Here is a 21,679-nt window from a genome sequence, read left to right as displayed (position 1 = left end):
TTACACAGTCCATTAGCAAGATGACATGTCCCCATAGCTGGTGTTCTATGTACAACTTCTCTGGAGAATGTGTCATGTGTTTCTGGCATTCATCTCTGATTGGGATTCTCTGTATAAACCTACCTGCATGGTGCTGTCTGTTGTGACTCACCAGAACCTGCTTTAAGGTTACCTTGCACCTTTTCAGGGTAAATTAGTCTACAATGAGCTCTCATGCTTTCTGCACTTTTTTGCAAATGCAAACATTTGTTTGTCTTCGAGCTTTCTCAGAATGTCTTTAGGCTGATCTGCAGTACCAGTAGATCCTAGTTTCTCAGCTTCAGGTAAAACATGGAACTGAAGGAACCATTACAGTTTTGTAGCAGCGAGTATCCCTTGGAAGTATCTGCATCAGATAGCAGTGCCTTTAACAGTGACTGGATCAGGCAAACATGGCAAGTGGTGAAGAGCTGGTATGGGAGATGAGGGAGGTCACAAGGGGTTATGGATATCTCTGTAACAACACTGGTGAAACAGTGTAAGCGCGTCGTTGTAGGTGCAGCCAGGTCCAGCCAAGTTGAACGTGAAACCTTAATTTTGCTGTGTTTTCTTATCAATGTACAAGAAAACTGGAAAAAGTTAAGTCAGACATGGTAGCTGTCCCTTCAGACCTCTCAAAACTCAAGTCAGTACTTCCTGTTTGTGTTGCATAGACTCACAACCTCTGAATATTCAACCAGAAACATTTTTAGTCAATTAATATTTACAGCTTCAAAAGCTGTTTTACTCTTGAATGCTTATTGCTATATCACTGATTGTCAGCAGCTAGCTCATAGTGAAAAATGCTAAAACACCAATTTTCTAGAAAAGGGTTAAATTCACCAGTAATTGATGAACAGATATCTTTAGAATTGTTATTAAAGTTTCTTGAAACATCAGAAGAATGCTTTCTAGAAATCTGATACAAAAACATCAGAAATTGTGATTAGGAAGAAAGAATGGGAGACTGATTTTGTCATTCTGCTTTTGTACTGGCTGGCTCTTAAAGGACTTTCCAGCAGAGACTGTTGTAATACTCAGATGTTCTGTGTTAACCAAATTGCTCTCCATGTGCTCTATGTTGCTTCCTTTGTTCCCCAGTGTTTTGAAATTGCCAGCTACCTTACTTTAAACAGAAACAAGATGCAATGCTGCCTTCTGTGAAGAAAATAAATAAAAGATTGCTTTCTTCCTGCTGAGTGGTAATATAAATGTACCTGGAAATGCCAAAAGCTGCATTTTTATGTTAGCTCTTAAGCCAAAAGGTGTTCAACACTGCCCAGAAGCATAAGTAAAAGAAGGTGTTACACTTTTGAAGTACAGTATCAAGGCATCTGGACATTTAATGGGAGTTGCCTTTTCAGATAATGTTTGCAGTTTTCATTTGTTGCTATACATGGAGGTGCTTTTTTTTAAAAAAAAAAAAAAAAGTTTTTTTTTTTTTTTTCTTTAGTGCTTGTGCAACTCAGCAGTGAAGCTTGCACATCATTGCTGGGCTCTGAACAACACATTGATATGTGATAGTTCTTGTTTCATGCATGTGCAATTCACAGATAAGTCTTTAATTCACTTTGTGTGAAGTTCCTATATCTTTATCCTACAAAACTTTGCATATCTGTTGTGGGTTGTGATACTGCCATGTTGTGATACATTTTTTAGAAAAATGTGTACATTTTTTTTATTTGCTTACTGTAAGTTTTTTAAAAGCAATTTACTTGTTTGAATATGCCACTTCAAACATACTTGACAATGAACTGTCCAGTGTTAACCTGCTTTTTTCTTTTGGTAATACATAGGTCTTTGTGATAGAAGCTTGGAAAATGACCTGATGCTACCCAACAGGACAGTGTTAAGCAAAAGTGATGCTCCATCGACTTTTATAGACAGCTGGCAAGTGCCAGACACATTAAAGTATGTTGGAGAAGACAGGCACCAGGAAACTAATTGCTCAGTCATGGACTGCTCAGAGTGCTTAAGACTGATTTCGAACCAGACCTTCAGCAGCTGTCACCCTTATGTATGTTAAATATTTTGGAAGCTTACATTTTGGGAGAGATGCTGTTGTGATAGAATTTTGTATACTTGATAGTTTCATTAATGTGGGACTACATGTAACCACATTTATGGAATGAGATATATACTTTTTTGTGTCTTCAGTTGCAAGATAAAAATAATTGAAGAGTGCAGCAAATTGATAGGAGAGTTGCAATAAGCAACTGACAATTTCAGAATTCCTAATATATCTCTGTTAGTTTTGGTAATAGCATTTAATTTGTAAATCAGTCCCAGATAATTCAATTGGATCAATAGGATGTACAGCAAAGTAAAATAAAGTAATTTTAGGACTTATTTCATATTTAAGTGTTCAGTAATTTAACAAATTTCAGACCACAGTGCAGAATGTAAAGGCCTGCATTCTCAAGGGCTGTAGAGAGGAGGAATTCCAGCTTACCGTGAGGAGAGGGTTGAGCAGACCCTTTAAAGTAAGCATAAGTAGAAAACTGCGGAAACAAAACATTTATTTGTGCTCCTGTTAGTTCATTTACCATTTCAACTTTTGCATGTTATTGGGTTTGATGAAGAGGAGTCAAAATCAAACAAAAGCACATAGGAAGAAAGAATGAAGTACAGTTAGTAATTATGTCTTCTGTTAGAAAAATTATGTTAGCTTTTGCCTTGGCATTTAAAATAAATGAAACTGAAGAGTATAAGGACATCTCTCTTTCTCTCTCTCTCTCTCTTTTTTTTTTTTTTTAAACATGTTCAGGAAACCTTCCCTTAAATACCAGTAGACACTCTGTAGACCAATAAAGTCAGATGGTCCCTTTTTCCTATGAACCAAGAACTTTTGCCTTAGTTGTTTGTAGCTGATATTTAAAAAGGTCAATCTTTTTGCTACATAGCAGGGTCTCTATGAAGGTACAATATTTTTCATCTTTTCCTTCCTAGGTTCCACCTGAGCTATTCTGTGATATATGGGTTCAAGACACCAAGTATATTCAAAATCCATGCGTCTCACTAGCTGCTTATGTGGCAATGTGCAACAAATTTAATATTTGTATAGAATGGAGGAGCTCTGATTACTGCCGTAAGTATTCTCCATGTATTCTCCATCTCTAGTGCTTGTTGAGACAAAACCTGCTTAGTAATAACTTATTGTAAGTTGAAAATATCACTGCTCCTGGAGTCTTCAGGTACCTTGGAAATTATTATTAGGATAATAAATTCATCAGCTTTTATCATAAAATAGAAAGCACTGTGCAAAAGGAATCAGGCTCATTGTAGCCAGTTCGCAGATGGAAAAGTTAAGCATATTAAAATGTATGGCCAAATGCGACCTACATGTATACTTGTCATCAGCGGGGCATGGGCATGCCATAATGTGCTGCAAGTAATACCAATAATCATGGAGTCTAAAGCTTAAAAATAGTCAGATATAAAAAAATATATTCAAGTTTGTGTGAATTTCAATTGCAAATAAATGTTTAAAATGAGACCTTATAAAATATGTCTGTATATATAGTTAACTACTCCATCCATCATGATGGGATGCTTGCTCTCTTGGTTTTATATCACAGTGTATCTGGTGGTACACACCTAGGAGGGAAGAAAAATGAAGTCATAGCTGGATTTTGTGGTCACTACGCATTAACATGCTGTGGACTGTTTTTTAAAAGCCTGAGTTCCTCTATTTACAGGGCTCCACTAGGTATTTCCTGTGGGGCATTATAGCCATTTTTAATAGCGTGGAGCTGAACAGAATCGACCTTCTTTCCCAATTAGCTTTTAAGTTAATTGTCTAAACTGGAACCTTCTTTATTATTGAGCAGACAGTCCCTTTGTGAACTGGGTGTCATCTCTTTACCATCATTCCAGATTGTATTGCTGTGTGACTTAGACATGATAAGGATCCTGCTGGCTGTTCACAGAACCACAGTGTTGGCATTCGTAGTCATTCTCTCTTTGCCATATATATGCAGCTTGTATGTGACCCGCATTTAAGCAGTTTTGATCCATCATGTTGTTTTCAACAGCAAAGGTTAAATCGATTCATTCCAGCATGCACTCATTACATACCAATGAATTTGCATTAATAGTATAAAGAATGTTGTTTAACTGTGTCCATGGACTTTAAAAATAACACACCTCATCCAAGAGAGTGATTAATGTGAATATCTATTAAATATAGTAATGAATTCATGCCATTCTTTTTTGTTCCAAATAAAACAAGGCTGAATTTGCCTTTACATGTATCTTTTTTGTAAAAGACTATATTTTGCTCTTTAGTAATCAGTGTTTTCTTTATCCACTGCAAAGTACTTGATGTGTTTCAAAACACTGCATTATTAATCTGTGTACCATTATAAATCTGGTATTTGTAAATGTTTTTCAAGTATGAATTATTTTGTGTCAACACTTTTGCTTGTTTTTTTTTTTTATCTCTACTACCAAAATGCAAAACAAGGCCTGATACAAATGTTACCACAAAGAAGCGAAGTGCCTGTGAAATTTATTTTTGTTTGAATTTGTCATGTAGAAGATGTGTATCAGTGTTTTAGATTGGTAGATCTCTTAGGTAGTACACCCTCATGTAATTAGGTCTTTGGATAACTGATTTATTTCATTTCTAGCCTTCCCCTGCTCTGAAAACTTCTCCTACCAGGCTTGTATAGCTGCCTGTGAGGTTCCAGGTAGTTGTCAGAATAATGAGGTTGCTTCTCTGGACTCAGACACCTGTTTGGTGTTGACAGAAGGCTGTGTCTGTGCTGGAGGGACCATCCTGCACCGAACTCACACTGCTCTCTGTATTCCTGAAGAAAAATGTGGTATGTTTTGATGTGATTTTCTTCTTTATTGTCTGCAAGCTGGTGGTCAGATGCTTCATTATCCAGGCCTGGTCTGATGTTGCATAGGCTTTGCATATGTTGTTCAGTTGAGGCCTCTGGGGATTCAGTAAACATTAACTTTACAGGTGGGCAAGCAGGAAATGTCCTTGTGGCATATGACTTTGCTCAACTTCTCTCAGCTGGAGGATGCTCTTAAAAATGGTAGGTTTTACTTATGCTTATGTGTTCCATTATTTGAAGTATGTTAGTCTTGGCCTCCTTTTCACCTTGCCCTTTGCCAAGGAGTCACATCTAATGATACTAAATGGAATTCAAAAGTCATGCAGCAACAGTTAATTACACATTTTGGATTATATACATCCTATCTTCTATCTGCCAGCATTGATAATTCTTTTCATTACATTTCTGCCTGAGGACACCAAATTGTGGACTAATACTTAAAACTAACAACACAAATCTGAAAGATGCAATTTTAAAAACAGATTGCATAAAGCACTGTAAATTAATAATAGTTTTGATGTGTGTGAAATACAAAAGCAAGTTCTTTTCAGATTACAGGTTTAAAAACAAAGAATCATATTGTGATCTTAAGTGCCTAGCTTTGCAGTGGAGACTCAAAACAAAGTGGAGACCTTGATCCTCAGGAGGGTATTGAGTGTCTTGCATTCCCATAGAAACTCAGTCTCAGACTGTTTCCTCTTTAACTTTTCTTGTTGGGGTGATATGGATAGGTGATGCCTTAAAAACTCTGGAACTTTTATAGTTCTGTACACTCTGTGGAAGAAAATGGTGATGAAAACTGGAAATAAAAAGGCATGACTTCTATCTTCTCTTGCTCTGATCTAGCTTGTACAGATAGCTCAGGAGCACCTCATGCTGTGGGTGAGATCTGGAAAACTTCTTTGAGTGGCTGCTGTATGGAAAAATGTGTTGACAGTGAGACTATTATTCCAATGGAGTACAACTGTTCAGATATCCACAATTTAGACTGTCAGCGATTTGCAGAAGTGGCCTTGCTTGTTCCTGGTGATCATACATGTTGTCCTCAGAAGATCTGTAGTAAGTATTCTTTAATGATTATGAATATTACTCACTGAAATTTGCAAATAACCTTTTGCTGTGTTTTATTTTCCTGTTACACAACCTATTTTTGAAGTGTATGGTAATTATTTGAATTTATAAATTGTGCAGAAAACTGTGAAATCTTTGTACCATTGGCTAAATGTCTAGTGGGATTTGGGGGGAAGGGAAAGGGAGGTGAGAAGTGTTCTGAGAACTGAAAAAGTTGTGATTATTTGGTATGTATTGTGTTCCTCTCAGCTGTACAGGCTGATGATCTATTTTAACGTCCAAATACAAATCAATGATATAACTAATTATTAGAAAAAGATACCAGATGACTTTACAAAGTCAACACTAAAAAAAAAAAAAGGTTAAAAGCTTTTATTTTGTATTTTCTTATTTCATATTTAGCTTAGAAAGTCCATATTCAAAACGAATTGCAAATTTTCCTGTTTTGGCCAGCTGGGTTGATATTGTTGCAATGAATTTTCTGCAATTTTTTAATTATTTTTTTTTTTTAAGTGGAGATTTCACAAGAATTCAGCTCTCCTTTAATTTTGCCTCCACAGAGAGTGTGGCAAATACTGGACACTTCCAATCTTGGTCTTTTTTTTTTGCTAGTTTGTAGTGTTTCTTGGGAGATTTGGGGTATCAAACTGCAAATACTGCTTTACACTACTCAACTTATTAATGCATAAAGTAGTTTAGAAGTTGTCTTTTTTTTTTTTTTCTTTCTCTTTATGAAATAGTTTGTAATCAGAGCCTTTGTGAATCCCTAATCCCAGAATGTAATGGCTTGGAAAAGCTGGTCACTTACTACAGTGAAGAATCCTGTTGTCCCAACTATGTTTGCGGTAGGTTTCTTTTGAAAAGATAACACAGTTTACTGTGTTATCAGGTGTGGCAGTAAACCAATAGATCAACTTTTTAGCAAAAGAAAGTTAACTTAGACATCATTGTTAATATGCCAATTTAAAAAAAATGTCTTTCATCTAAAAGCTCAGGGTTGGACTATGCCTTGGTTGGGGCAGACATAAATGAGTCTTTTGTTTAATGTTCAGGCAAGGATGTGTGTATCACTTTGTGATACAAAATAAAAGGATTTCTAAAGGATCTTGTAGTATATCTCTGCTCTACATTGTCGTTTCTTACACATATAGCATAACTAAAGAGGAATGGTGTACTTTACGTAAAGAAATAATCTGTTGTGCTTTTTTCAGAATGTGATCCAGCAAAATGTGAACCAATGGAGCAGATGCCAAGCTGTCAAGAGGATCAAACACTAATTGCTGCTCGGGTAGAGAGTACCTGCTGCATATCCTATATATGTGGTACGGAATCCTGGCTTTCTGAGTATTTAAGTGTTTTTGCGTATGCAGTGCTGCCTGCTAATAACTTCTCAGCTAAGGTTCTTTGTACTCTCTACAGCTCTCCAAACACAGTAAGGCTTGAAAGTGGCATTTAGGTTTACAGAACATAAGAAATGGCAACAACCACCAAAAATCATACAGTGGCTTTGTGCAACTGAGTAGTGTTCTTGGGTAATGTGATGGTGGAGTCCATGGGTGAAGCAACTGAGGGCTTTTGAGTGCCTGTCCTTGCACAGTGTGTGGACTGGCTGTAAGATTGTTTTATCTGAAAGAAGACTGAAATTGTATGTGCTTTTGCTCCCTATATCCTGGTGTTGTGTCAGGTGTGGCCAATCTTATTTGATGGGAAATATAACATGAGAGAATTATGCAAATTTATTCAGTTTCCTTGGGGTTGACCCTTAACAACTTAATTCAGTAATGAAATTGCACTTTTGGTATCAGTTTAGGAGCTCTGTTTGTTACCATAGAGTTGTTTTCTGTAGGAAAATAATGTGATTAATGATATGCCCTGTAGGCTTCTTTTGAATGGACTCCATTTTTGCATGTAGATTTCTATGAATCATAGGCTGTCGTCTTGAGTAGCATTTCCAAGTGCAAAAATTTGAACCTTCAAAGGAAACTTTAAATACACTTCTGTTATTTACAGTATTCAGGGAGTCACTTTGAGCATGTGATAGCAGCATGCTGCACTTGGTTTTTCTCTGTCCACACAACGTCCTTCTGTCTCTTTTTTGATATGATGTCTTTGAGTAAATATCAGAATGTACCTACTGTGGTTTTGCTATGTGTTTAAGTGGGAGGACAATGCTGGGCTCACAGGAAATGCCTTTAATTGTGGATCAAAGGTATTCTATAGTCCTAGCAGAAGAAGCACTCGTGAAAACAACAGGGTGAGTTGGCAGGAGAGAAAAACTAGGAAAAAAAAATCATAACAAAAGAAATTGCGAGAAAATCCTGTTTGGTATGATCTGACTCACAAAGAGTTATTGCATTCATTCCATTTAATAGAAGGGACAAATAAAAGGCAAGCTGCACTGAATATTAGCCACTTGTGTAAGGAAGGAATGACTTCAAAGTACCTCTGCTCTCTTTCATATGTGTCTGCGAGAAACTTACCGGTATGTGTTTCCTAGGCAGTAGTAAAATTTCTTCCTGTGTTTTAGATTTAAATAATTGTTTTCTCCAGCATGCGGGGCTTGCTCTGATCAAATACCCAAATGTCAAGAAGGAGAAGTTCTTATTGTGGATGACAACACCACAGAGAGATGTTGCCCTACATACCAGTGTAGTAAGTTTGACTTGATTTTGATATTTTAAGTAACAGAGAACATGGCAAATTTTGTAGTGTGGATGTTCAGTGCCAAAAAATGGTGGGTTAGAGAGAAAGCTCCATTGTGTATATAAGCAAGCTATAATCTGTTTACTCTTTCCTTTTAAATCTTGACATGCCTAAAGCATTATCTGAATATATATATATATAATGGAGACAAATTTCAGACCCCAAATTCTGGAGATTTAAAACTGTTTTAAATATTTGCCTAGGACAGTTGTACTCAACACTACAATTACCTCATGGCTAACAGTTAAATTTTGATCATCTGTCTTTTCAAGTAGGATGTTTTCTAAAAGTATTCATTACAAATAAGCCATTTAGTATCTCTTGATTCATATTACTGCTCAACAAAATATGATGACCTTCTGTTTATTGGATTTTATTTCCCTTAATTTTAGTTTGTGAAATACATCGTTGTCCTGAATTCAAGTGTATGCTAGGCATGTCTTTGGTGGAGGTATGGAGCCCAGAGAAGTGCTGCCCATTTCGGACATGTGGTAAAATGACTTTTTTTGATTTTAGTTGATTTAGAAAATAAGACACTGACAAGAGCTATGGCTTCCTGGGGTTAAGTCTTAAAAATTAATAAAGACATAGACTTTAAGTTGTGCAAATGGTTATCTGCCATGTTTACAAACCAGTTGTACCAGGGTGACCATCTTATGAACAACCAGTGTAAAGTCACAGTTAGTAAATTATTTACAGCTTTAAAGAAAAATAAATTGTGAGGTGTTCACAAGGCAGGAATTTGACAGTTTACAAAGGTGGTAGTATATCATACATCTCTCTGTGATGCCTTAAACACAATTCTCCATTTCTTTATGTTGATTATAATGATTATCATTGATTCAAAATAGCTAGAGGCTAGAATAATAGTATTTTTTTTCAACATGTTCAGATGGACTGCAGATGATAAAATGCTGTAAATTGTTCTCATATGTAAAGGTGGTCACAGAAGCTGGTATTAGTTTTCAGTATGTATTAAAAAACAGATATAATTCTGGACTCCCCAGGTTGGTGTATTTCAAATATGTACCTGCAAGGCTTCTTCAGTGGTGACTTGAAAATGTGGAACTTCTGTTCTCTGTGATGCTCTGTTTTAAAGAAATTGCATATAACTTTCTAATTCATTGTTTCTGTAATTGTATTTTGTTTTAGAATGTGCATGTGAAACGATCCCTAAGCCTCAGTGTAAACTGGTATGGAATCCATTGTATTTACCATTATGCTTTTATTGTTTTGTTAATACAAATATTTGTTAGTATCTTACTAATAGTTTTATCAGTAAAATATGGAATGGCATGTCATTTTTTTTTTTTAATTGTTTTACAAGAAATTATTTCAGTTTTTAAGTTTTTATGACCATATGCTGCTCTGAGTATTCATAGAGCAGAACTGCTTTCATGAATCCAAGGACAGAATTTTGTTCAATTGTCAGAACTAAATGCTTTAAAGCTTACTGTTTAGTTAATATTATTTGTCATAGTGCATATGTTAATCTGTATCATGCACCCAAACCATTGACTCAGCAAAACTTTTAAAATTGTATTCTACTGTAATTTGTTCTGCATTGCAAAAATCCTTATTAGCATTGCTGGCTTAGGCTCTCGGTCAGGACTGGATATTTTATTCAAAAAATAATACTGCAGTGGGAATAATCAATAAAAATTCTAATTTGAAACTATAGGCAGGAACTGAAAATAGTACGCAGTTGTTAGTTCATTTTATAGATGAAGAAACTTAGGCACAATGAATCAGGAATGGGAGGAAAGTCTTCAATCGCATGCATGTCAACTATAAAAGGAAGAATTAAAAAGTACATGTATGCTGTTGCGATACTATTTACATCCATTAAGTTACTCCTTGAAAAAATACGCTCCACACTGTATGGAGAGTTGTGTATAAAGGCAAGCCAATGCATCATGTTGTTGGCCTGCCATAGTCTTCTTTGTCCTACGTATCTCCTGTACTGACACCAATGACTGCTGCTATTTTTCAGGTGTAAAAAAAATAATCCCATTACTAAATTTAATGTCACTGTGGGTGATCAAAGTAGAAACCAAAGTAGATTTCTAGGGGCAAGAGATACTGTTATTCAAATCCTGGAGAAAAGGTGTTTACAAGAAAAAGATCAATGTAAATGAGCAAGCACTGTCATTTTACTTATCTTTTTTTTTTTTTTTCCTTTTTTTTTTTCTTTTTTTTTTTTTCTTTTTTTCTGGTTTTATACCCGTAGGGGCAGAAACTTCAGATAGACGAACAGTTTCAGAACAGTACAGAAAATATCTGTAACTGTGTTAAATACAAATGTGGTAAGTCTGAAAACAATTTGATTGAAAGAAACACCCTTTTAAGTGCAAGGTAATTATAATTAACTATAAATTGTACATCTAAGCTTTGAACGTGGTACATCAGAGGAAATACTTGACTGACATAATTGACAGCATATGAAAAGACAGGAGAATAGGACTGCTTTCTAAATATTTAGTTGATTATAGCTTGTCCTTGGATTCTTATATTTCCTACAACAGGAGGTCTGTGCAGGGAAATAGAAGACAGAGTTTAGGAGAAGTTGGTAAGTGTTGACTAACCAGCCTAAGCGTTAATGAGTTGGAAGGAAGAATCCAGCAGGTGATGTCCACGAATAGTCCCACTAACACATTATGAGACAACTCAGGAGTTGGTGGATATGCTTACATGTTTTATATGATCAAGGAGGTAGCATTGAGCACCATGCAGAATTCATCTTGGCACAGTAGTATCTGAGAAAATTCAGGAAAAAATAATTCCTGGGTGACACTCAGTCGGCCAGTGAAGTTGGGATTGTCTTTGCATAGATTTCTACAACAAAGGTGTACTTCTGAGCTATTTATCCTCTGCTCCCTCAGAAATCGATGGGGAGCAATAGCCATCCTCAGGCACACTTCCTATCCTAAAGCACAATTCAAATCAGCTGAAGTCTGCACGTCATTTTTGTGGTACTGCTGATAGAATTTTATTCACTTAGATTTCATCATCCATGATCTTTGAAGTAATTTGACAGTTGTAATGAAGCATTAGTTCATTATTAACAGTTTACATTTGAAAATCTGACCTATATTTCTTGAAGAGTTAGAGCAGCTTTTTCCATTCCCATTTTACTGTTTGAAACATTTTTTAAATATTCCGATACCAAGCTAATTGTCCTGAGTGAGCTGTTTGTTTGTTTGTTTGTTTATTTATTTATTTTTCTTGTAGTGAGAGACAAAGTTTGCCTGAGTAATGAGAGAGGTGTGCTGCTACCTGGACAGAAAATTGTGGAGCACAGTCCAGATGGCATTTGCCATATTTCTTCTTGTACAAATGTGATTGATCCTTCTACTAAATACTACCAAATAAACACATCATCAGTAGCCTGTGCTGTCAAGTGCAAAACTGTAAGAAATTCAGGATTTTAGACATTTATGTTGTGATTGTTGGTCTTCATTACATTTTTTTTTTTTCTTTAGTAGATTATAGTCATGGGAACAAGATAGAAAAAGGAACTATGAGACCCCCCTCTAATGATGTGTTACCTCTCTTTTTAAAGTCCTAAATTCACTGTGTGATCTATTCTCCCTCAAAATTACTCATTTTGCTGTGAAAATACAAGGTTAATTTGGGTGACTGGAACACAGAACAGACACAGTAGAGTCAGTAATAACCCTACTATTGCTTCCCTTTAGAAAGACAAGTGGACCTTATTTTACCTAAATTTTTTGAAGCTGAGATCATGTTTAGGGAGGGTTTTGCACTAGCTTGATGGAGAGATGGTTTGAAGGGCTGGACAGATTTGTTCTCCCCTACAGTGCATAAGATTGCAAGTTGCAGTACCATCTCATGCATTTGAACCATTTACTGAAGGGGCCCAGTGCTCGGTAGGATCCCATACAGAGTACAATGCTAATCCTTAAAGGACTAATAGCATACCGCCACTTTGCATCTGTAGCTTTAGCTGCACTGTGCTGTAAACTGGCACAAGTGCCAGACATAGTAGACTTAATAAGAAGTCAGTAAGAACTGGGAAGAGAAAACAGATTAATTAAATAAGAAAATGGTGTCTTTATAGAAAATATGATCCATAATCATAGAAATCATATGGTTTACTTTCTAAATTATGTATGTGCTGTCTAATGTGTAAAAAGTCATAATTTCAGTGGTTGTTGATGTAACCTGTCAGGCTAACATTTGAAAATGATAGAAAGACCAGTTCATTCTCCAAGTTGGAGATTCCTTCCCATTTACTTCAAGCAAGATCAAAGGTACTTTTTAAAAGGTTCCTGAATGTACAGAGCACATAAATGCAAGTTACATGTTTTTGAAAGTTACTTAAGAACTGTCCCTAAAATCAGATACCCCCTCCCCCCAAAAAATAATAATAATAATAATAAATCTTCCCATTACACTAATAAAATGTCAAATTGCACAATGGTGTCATACAAGGATTAATATATTTGATTTTGGCAGAACCAAGTCTATCAACCTCCAAAAGATTTAACAACTTGCTGTGGTAGCTGTAAGAACATGTCATGTCTTTACACTTTCAACAATGGAACAGTTGCCAATTTTAAGGTAAATTTGTAAATGTCTTATTCTGTCAAAATATTCAGAAGTAGAGAAAAAAATCATGTAACAATCTACATACATTGCTGTATAAATTGTTCAAGTAAGAGCTGTATTTGGCCAAATACCAAGAATAGCTCTGAATTTATACAACATTGTTTTTTGGAGAGTCAATCATATAGCTGTCTATGAGGACTAAAGGATTTTGATATACCAGAGAATAATAGTAAACCTGACTATTTTATAAGCTGTTTACATGATTTGTGGACTTTAAGCTTTGTACTTAAACAGAATTTCAAGGTGCATCTAAATCATGTTTTGCAAGTCTTACAGACAAAATTGCATTCAGTGGAATTGTATAATGAATATTTGTAGTATTGTTTTTCCTGAGTTGCTGTGTAAAGATTCTGTTTTTCAATTTTAACAGCCTGGTACTATCTGGATTTCAAACTGCATCAGATATGAATGCATTAACACAGCAATAGAACCAGTTCTAGTTGCATCTTCAATTGGCTGCCCACCCTTTAACGAAACAGAATGTGTGAAGGTCAGTGCTTAATACATCGTTTACATTCCACCTATGATTTATGATTGCATGAAAAGATTAACATTGACCAAATACTTTCTTACCTCAAGAAGGAGAAATCACACATTTGTGCAGTGCCTGATCTTTGAAGATGAAAAGCTCTACCTATACTTGTATAATGTACCACCAGACTGCCCAGTTACACAGATGAAGAGGCCAATTTTTATTCTCAGAAAATATTTTCTATTTTCCTGGAGGCGTGTAATATCAAGATAGTTCCTTAAGCAGCTGTCTGAACTTGGAAGACTTTCTGGGTTGAATAACATCTTTATAGCTGACTTTGGTGTATAGCAATTTGATTTATCATGATGGTCAAAAACATTGAAGAAAATGATAGATTGTCCAAATATCAGAAAAATCTTTTCAACAGTGAGACTAGTGAACTAGTTTTGCAGGAAAAGCAAAGGTTCTTTTGCTTTGAATTTGTAAAATGAGATTAGACTAAGTGGCAGCAAATGTATGCAGGAAGAATATCTCATATTCTTCTGTCTAGTTCTACGTTTTCATGCAGGTGGGAGGATACTTTCCTTCATGAATGATGGTACACAAGCAGGGAACAATTCTAAAATAACTAGGTAGCTGTAGTTCTTCCTCACTGATAAAAATGCGTTGGTTCTTCAGAGTGTCAGTCACACAGCTGGCCTAAATATTTTTATTTTTATTATTTTTTTTTTTTCTGTTCTAGGCAAATAAAAAATAAAATAAAAGTTTCTCACATTTGTTCCTGTCCCAGAACCCAGTAACATGTGCTGCTGGGACCTAGTAGCTAAGTACAAAGTTTGTTGCTTCTTTGTTGCAATGTGGTAGATACATATCAAAAAAAAAAAAAAAAAAAAAAAAAAGTTGAATAGCTGTCATTTGAGGCACAATAGACCATTATTCTTTAATCTGGATAGGAAAGACATGGTGAAGAGTTAAAGCAAAGTGATCATCATGGCTTGAGATACTGAGATGGACATCAAAAAATGGACTCTTCAATGTAATCCCATGAGAGTTTTAAGGCTACGGATATTCTTCTTGCAGTATCCTGTCAAGTGCTTAATGCTACAGCACAGAAGACAGCCATGACACTCCATAATGAGAAGAAAATGGCCTCTCATTTAGATGAGACCTGTTTAGAATTCAGAATCAGTTTTTTGTGATTGCTGATATAGCCTCTGCAAGAAATCAAGGTTTTGTTCTAAGTACCATGGTGTCAAACTTAACTAAGTAATTCCCTTTCCAAATCTGGCATTTTGTTAGCTAATGATGTATAGTGGTATTCACTGACAGCTACTTAATAACTGATTTGTATTTAAAACTGGCAAGTTAGTTCATTTACAGGTAAGCCTTCATCAGTGCACTGGTGTCCTGCATTTGCCTGAATAAAGTTATAAAGATGTAACCATAAATTGTGGAGTTTATCTGGAAGATTTTTCTAATAGTGTAGATATGTAGGAATGAATATTTGAAAAAAAAAAAAAAAAAAAAGAAAGAAAAAAAAAAAAGAAGTGTTTTTTCCTCTCTTTTTTATTTGTATCTTGGTCAGGTTGGAGGCTATGTTGTACCATTCCTGGAAGGATGCTGCAAAACATGTAAGTGATAAAATGAAATTCACAATTTTCCACTCATCAAAACAGGTCTGTCTGATTGTTTTTTACCTTAGAAATAAGTTTGATGCTTTACTGAATGGAAGCTTGATTCTGATCTCGCTAATCTCAAAGGACGTGTTCTTTTCAGTCTCACTTATGTGAATACTAGTGAAGCTAATGGAGTTAAACCGGAAAAAAAATGATTTAACATTGTTGGTTTTACTACACTGATACAGATTGTGGCTGTCAAAGTCACTAACATTACTACCTTAAGAATGGTGTAGTTCTCATGTAAGTCTCCTCAAAATACTAATTACTGCATTTAATATAGTAAAAGCTACTGTGTTTTGGAAGGTGCCTTAAAACATGCTTCAGTTACATGAATTTATTTGTATTTGAGAAAAATGGAGATTGATCTATGCAGTTTGTAAGTTAATGCCATAAATACTTAACTAATTGTAGTATTATCTTGGTTTCTGTTTATAAACATAATTTAAAAGCTTTCAGGAAACTTTTAAAATAACTTATAAAGAAAAAAATCCACTTTTACTTGATTACAAAGATGTGTTTTGACATCTATGAGAGCTAGTAAAGGTTCTCTGGAAAAAAATAAGATAATTCTCTACAGAATATGTTATAAATATGCTAATTCTTAATATACACTGTGAGCTAAGTACATTTTTTTCTAAAGATCCTGGTACTTAGCTGAAACATTTTGGCTGATTCAGTGAAGAACTTGTTACACATTTTAGTACAAAGGTTCTTGAAACTGTGGAAGATCTGCTCTTTTTTTTTCTTTTTTTTTTTTTTTTTTTTTCTTTTTTTTTTTTTTTTTTTTTCTGTTCCCTGTCACTATGAGCGAATGGTAATATCTTCATGATTTTTTCACTCTAATGGACCTGTGTTATAAGCACTTGTTGCTAGTTCTGTAGCCAATTCTGCATTGGCTCTTTGAGATTAGTTTTTGAGATTATCTGACATTATTGTTCAATGCCTTAGCGGCCATATAAACCAGTTTCTGGATAAATTTTTATTAAGATGGTTTAAAATCTATTAAGCTCCTCTTCAGCAAGGCAGAAGATACTGCTTCTGTATTTAGAGAAAGATCATAATCACACTTAATTATTTAAGACAAAATGAAATTATTAATGGAGGACATGCACCACAGAATACAATTAAACACTTAAAAATACCCAGTGACTTCTGCAATTTGCATTTACAAGTACATTTACGTCATTGATTTCACAGCTCTTTATAGATAGCATGGTCAATGAATCATGTAGTTGAGTCTGACTCAGAACAAATCTGGCATGAGAGCTATCAGTCAATTGTAATTTGTGTGAGACATTTTATGAGAACACATCAGCATGTCATTTTCTTTTGAACTTTTCTTTTTCATTTTATCATTAGAAACAGTTGTGATTTTTTGCTTCAATTTTTAAAATGAAGTTCTCTGGGTAAGCCCCAGGAGTTCCTTGAAAATCCAGAGAGTTTTTACCTGCACTGCTCACTGTTAAAAAATAAAATAAAATAAAACACTATTTCTTTCTTTCAGATCAAAAGAACAACTTGAATTTAGGGTACCAGATTGTCTTAGTTATAGTAATGTTAGAAATAACTTTTTGGAAGACATCTGTGATTGAACCAGTTAAGGAACTAAAAATAATTGGCCCTCAATCTAATCCTAAGCAGTATGTTTGTTCCTGGTTTTGACACTATGCAATGCAAGTAATATAGACTTTTATAGGATGAATTCATTTCTCAAGTATGTTGAAATCCAATAGCTCCAAAATGTTTCACAGCGATAGGGAATACTCTGTAACACACTGTTCAATATGTAATATTCTTACCAGGTTCTTCAGTGTCAATGTTCCTCCCATTCCTTGTTAGCCCAGTCACTCCTACAGCCTATGCTAGCTGTAACACAGGTACATTTTCTGTAAATAAGTAGGATCAACCCAAACAGCATCATTGTTGATTTTCAACAATGTACTCCCTGATAGGAGCATCAGGCTTTATGTTGTCCAGTTCTGCCAAAAGCTGCAGTGTAGTACAACTTGCTCATGGTTTGGAATGACTCACTTTGTGGTTTGGTTTTGTTTTTCATTTTGCACTGCGTGGGCAGTGCATTGTTGTTAGCCAACAATATACTGTTGGTAGTAAGCACCTGCGTAGTCTTTAGCTTGCTGCATGTGTAAAATTGCTGTATTTAAAAAATGTAAGCTAATTCCATGATGTTTACAATGCTGTAGAACATAGAGACTAATAGCTCTGCTTGTTGCAGCTTATTTATTACATAGTGTTTTTGCAAATGCTGTAGCATATAGTTTTGCTTCCAGTGACATATTCAGTAGAAGTAGGTCTTTCCCTTCCCTGTCATAGTTAGGACAGTATACTGAAAATAGCAAGCCTGTGTTTACTCCATGAAAATCTGAGATTTTCTTTGTTCTTTTTAATCAAGCATAATAACTTTTGCAGTTGTAACATGGTATGAATGCAGTTGTTTTGGCATTTATTTTGTGAAAACACCTCTCCATGTTTCTAGAAGAGAAATAACGTTGACTATGATGTTGTACGTTTTTTTGTACAGTGAGTGATGCATCCTACATTAAATTTCACTCCTGACTCTAGGAATACTACTCTGAAGTCTAGACTGCTCCTTCATACTGACATCAGTTCAAGTGACAGGGGTGTTGTGAGTTGACACAAAAAAACACAAGGATTTTTGACCATGCAGAACGTGAAAAAGAATCTCATTATAACATGGCCAATATATGATGCTCGCATGCTTTGTAAGACTGTTCAGGGCAAAGCACACCATGTTGTAGAGCTCATTAAAAGCCACTGGACATTAAAGTACATACATGGAAATACTTCATATATTTATTTCTTTATGAGATGTGATGTACTTTCACTGTAGCCCAGATGACATCATAGCCACAGTTGCACTTAATTCCCCATCCTACACATTGTATAAAAGAAGAAAGAACATGTATAAGACTGTGAGAAACACGAAACAATGGTGAGTATTCTTATTTTCAAAAGCAATTTTTTCTTCTTTTCTCAATTTATTTTTCCTTAAGCAAACATCATTCAGTAATAGTTAAGCAATCGCCAGCTATTTCTGACTGTAGATTTTTATTTGCTTCCAAGCAGATTCATTGCTGTCCTTTCTTTCATATTCTAGAAACTTCTGCTACGCCAGAGTCAGTAGCAGACTCTTATGTTGTTTAAAAAAAAAAAAAAAAAAGTTTATTTTAGGGAAGTTCAAAAGCAATTAAAATAGGGAACTGGATATTGAGCATTAAGATGTAATAAACCTCTGTCACAGTTCAGTGTTAGATATTGGTCAAACCAGTAAGTCTTTCATTGTCCTTTTTGGGAGCTAACATTATTCACCTCTTGTAGACATCTTTGGATTTCTTGGCTGAAAGAAAATGCAGTTCAGTAAGTGTAGAGTCATGTGAGACTACATCATAGTGTGTAAAATCCATGAAACTGTGGAAGCAGTTATAATGGAATGAATGGTTTGGTTTTCTTACAGATCTTCAATGTGATGTGTTTTCTTCAGCATTCAGAGGATCATCTAAAGAAGATACTGTGCTTTCTGACCTCTAACAACTGAACTTTGGACTGACCTTTGTTGCTTTTCATCAAAATGCCCCGGATTTTCTCCTTAAATCAAGTTTAACTGTTTTATGAATTATTTTTTATTGTTTTTATTTCATCCACATACTTTGTACATACTTTTGTGAGAAAAAAATGTGGGCATAATGGTAATGAAAATGTAAATAAAACATTTTATATTGTTTACTTGTGTTCTTTTTCTTGTTGAATAAAGGTGTACAGAAATACAAAGTCGTCGTTCCCCCCGGGGTCTAGTTTTCTATAGATCCTAGTGTTGTGTCCATTTGAAAAAGTATTTATACAACTGGAATTCAGTAATTACTATTAATGTTTGTTACAGTTATTTAATAGAAAATACATTTTATTCATTTTTAACAAGCTATCTCACCAAAGTGGTTGATCAGTTTTACAAAATTTTATGAAAGGTACGGGGGGGGCTTACTCTTAAAAAGCTTCTGAATGAGGAATGAACCTTTTAGAACTGTTATTGGAGATACAACAAGACAGATACCTTAATGCATGAAATAGAATATTTTAAAAGAATGCTTTCACTTAAATGGATCGTATAGCAAATGTCACTTTGTCAAAGAAGATTTGTGTATTTATTGATGGTATTGGGTGTATTCTTCTTTGCCTCTTGACCCCATAAAACATTCAGGAATGTTCTTGCCTCTGAAATGTTTAGAGTTTTGAACTGATATTTTTCAATCAATGCCTGTTTTGCAGGCAAGGAAGATGGAAAATTCTGTAAAAAGGTGACTGTTCGGATGACTATTCGCAAGAATGACTGCAGGAGTAACACGCCAGTAAGTAAACAATTATCACAATTTCTTTTAATAGACAGAAAAAAAAAATAAGAAAAAGGAAGAAGGAGGACAAAAATTCCACAGTGGTATTGTCTGCATCTCTTTTTCTTCCAGAGATGGAAGTCTCTGTGCTTCATAGAACTGTTTAAATGTTTCCCTATATTCTCAGCAATCATATTTTCAAATAATAAGATAGATGAGGATGTAAGTCCTGCTTTTGAATGCATTAGGCTCATGTTAATTTAGTGCAAATCCAAGCTCTTAGTTCACCCTACAGTGCAATTATTATATCCAAATTAACTTTGATATGACAGACACTTGCCAACGGTATAGAGCTAAAACTACAGTAGATGTGTTTAATTTTCTGTCTGTGTAGGGAAAGTATTTAAATGCCAACAAGAAAATAATTGTGGGTCCAGAAATTTGTCTTTAGACAGCAGCAGAATAATGTTGAAATGTGTAAGAAGAATGAGACACTATCTGTATGTCTGCTGAATGATTTATGGTAGGAAGACACCAACAACGTCCTGCTGGGCAGTAAGACAGTGTGAGCAGCAAGAATAGTGCAGATGTCTTGTGTGAGATGTCTAAGAGCACCTGAAAAAGCTGTAATGGAAGAGTATAGGGAAACAGCTGTAACCTGCAAAATGACACTGAGTACATTTTCTCGGGTGAACTGTTGTGCAGCCAGAAAATTTAGTTTCAGCAATAAGAAATGCATCAAACATTGCAAAACCTGACTATTGAACTTGAAAAAAATACCAGTTTCTGTGCATGATTCTGTTACAGTCTGTATTAGTTTTTGTGTATAATTAATAATAACAATCCTTGGCTTTCCAAAGGATTGTTTCTTTATTTTCTTCCAATAATATATTATCGTTGCCAGTATAGGAGCACTGCATTGGTATACCACTGAAATTAATTCCAGAGAATTATTGTTGGAACATTCAGTGTTACGTTCAAGTCAAGGTCGATATGAATACTTGAAAATTCAAACCCCAAATTGTTTCTGTGTTTCTATTACTAGTGAAAACCTGCTGTGTTATTGAAGAGTAAATGGAAAGTCATCATTAAGCTCAATAACATAACAATTGAAGCCTATCCAGGCAACATATTTTAGTGTTTATTATTCAAATGTAGTGGAGTTTTGTAGGGGGCTAGAATAAATATCCCCACATTTTTAATTGCTTTGCAGTTGGATTTGGATGCTTAATTTCTTTAGACTCTCCTAACTTTCTTTCATAATTGCTTAAATTTGCCAGTTATTCTTCATATTTGTTACCAGGTGAACATTGTTTCTTGTGACGGAAAGTGCCCATCTGCAAGCATTTATAACTACAACATCAACACATACGCAAGATTCTGCAAATGCTGCAGGGAGCTTGGACTACAGAGACGAACTGTGCAATTGTATTGCACCAGTAATTCAACCTGGGTCAGCTATACAATCCAAGAGCCTACAGACTGTTCTTGCCAGTGGTCTTAAGAATAAATAAACACAAGGAAAGAAAACAGCAAGCCCAGCTGTTCCCAGCATAAGATAATTTGAATACTTTATCTATAAAAAATAAAACATCCAACCCACTGAATTTTAATAGCTTAATGTTAAAAGATAAAGGAACAAAAATATTTTGGGGCTCTTCTAAATTCCTAAAGAATGGCTTTGCATTGTTTTTATTGTGGTTTGTCTTCCTGTTTCTTTCACAGGGATTGTTTTAAGACTTTTTGTGATGTGTGCCAGCTTAAAATGTGATTTATGTTTGACACACCACAAGAGAAAGCACACCATCCCATTGTTCTCTGTCTTTGTCATGCACCCATTCCTGCTATCTGGCAGCAATCTATTATTTTGAATGTATTGTAATTGTGCAAATA

The 21,679-nt window shown here is 35.0% G+C and overlaps 1 protein-coding gene across 1 annotated transcript in view; it reads left to right on the top strand.

Moving 5' to 3' along the window:
- OTOG (otogelin) overlaps positions 1 to 21,290 on the top strand; it is a gene marked incomplete at both ends in the record, with an annotated part of 108,768 nt that extends 87,478 nt beyond the window's left edge. The window contains 16 exons of the mRNA XM_082761382.1: positions 1,815 to 2,035; positions 2,968 to 3,106; positions 4,650 to 4,844; positions 5,712 to 5,924; positions 6,677 to 6,781; positions 7,148 to 7,258; positions 8,487 to 8,588; positions 9,032 to 9,130; positions 9,792 to 9,832; positions 10,870 to 10,945; positions 11,871 to 12,049; positions 13,119 to 13,223; positions 13,642 to 13,761; positions 15,329 to 15,374; positions 19,725 to 19,804; positions 21,090 to 21,290. Coding sequence (XP_082617508.1) covers positions 1,815 to 2,035; positions 2,968 to 3,106; positions 4,650 to 4,844; positions 5,712 to 5,924; positions 6,677 to 6,781; positions 7,148 to 7,258; positions 8,487 to 8,588; positions 9,032 to 9,130; positions 9,792 to 9,832; positions 10,870 to 10,945; positions 11,871 to 12,049; positions 13,119 to 13,223; positions 13,642 to 13,761; positions 15,329 to 15,374; positions 19,725 to 19,804; positions 21,090 to 21,290 — 2,033 coding nt within the window. The remainder of the gene's footprint in view (positions 1 to 1,814; positions 2,036 to 2,967; positions 3,107 to 4,649; positions 4,845 to 5,711; positions 5,925 to 6,676; positions 6,782 to 7,147; positions 7,259 to 8,486; positions 8,589 to 9,031; positions 9,131 to 9,791; positions 9,833 to 10,869; positions 10,946 to 11,870; positions 12,050 to 13,118; positions 13,224 to 13,641; positions 13,762 to 15,328; positions 15,375 to 19,724; positions 19,805 to 21,089) is intronic.
- Positions 21,291 to 21,679: the final 389 nt, after the last annotated feature.

The sequence above is a fragment of the Aythya marila genome (assembly GCF_965140915.1).
Source record: "Aythya marila genome assembly, chromosome: 5".
Classification (NCBI taxonomy): Eukaryota; Metazoa; Chordata; class Aves; order Anseriformes; family Anatidae; genus Aythya; species Aythya marila.
This window is presented reverse-complemented; position numbering and strand designations above follow the sequence as displayed.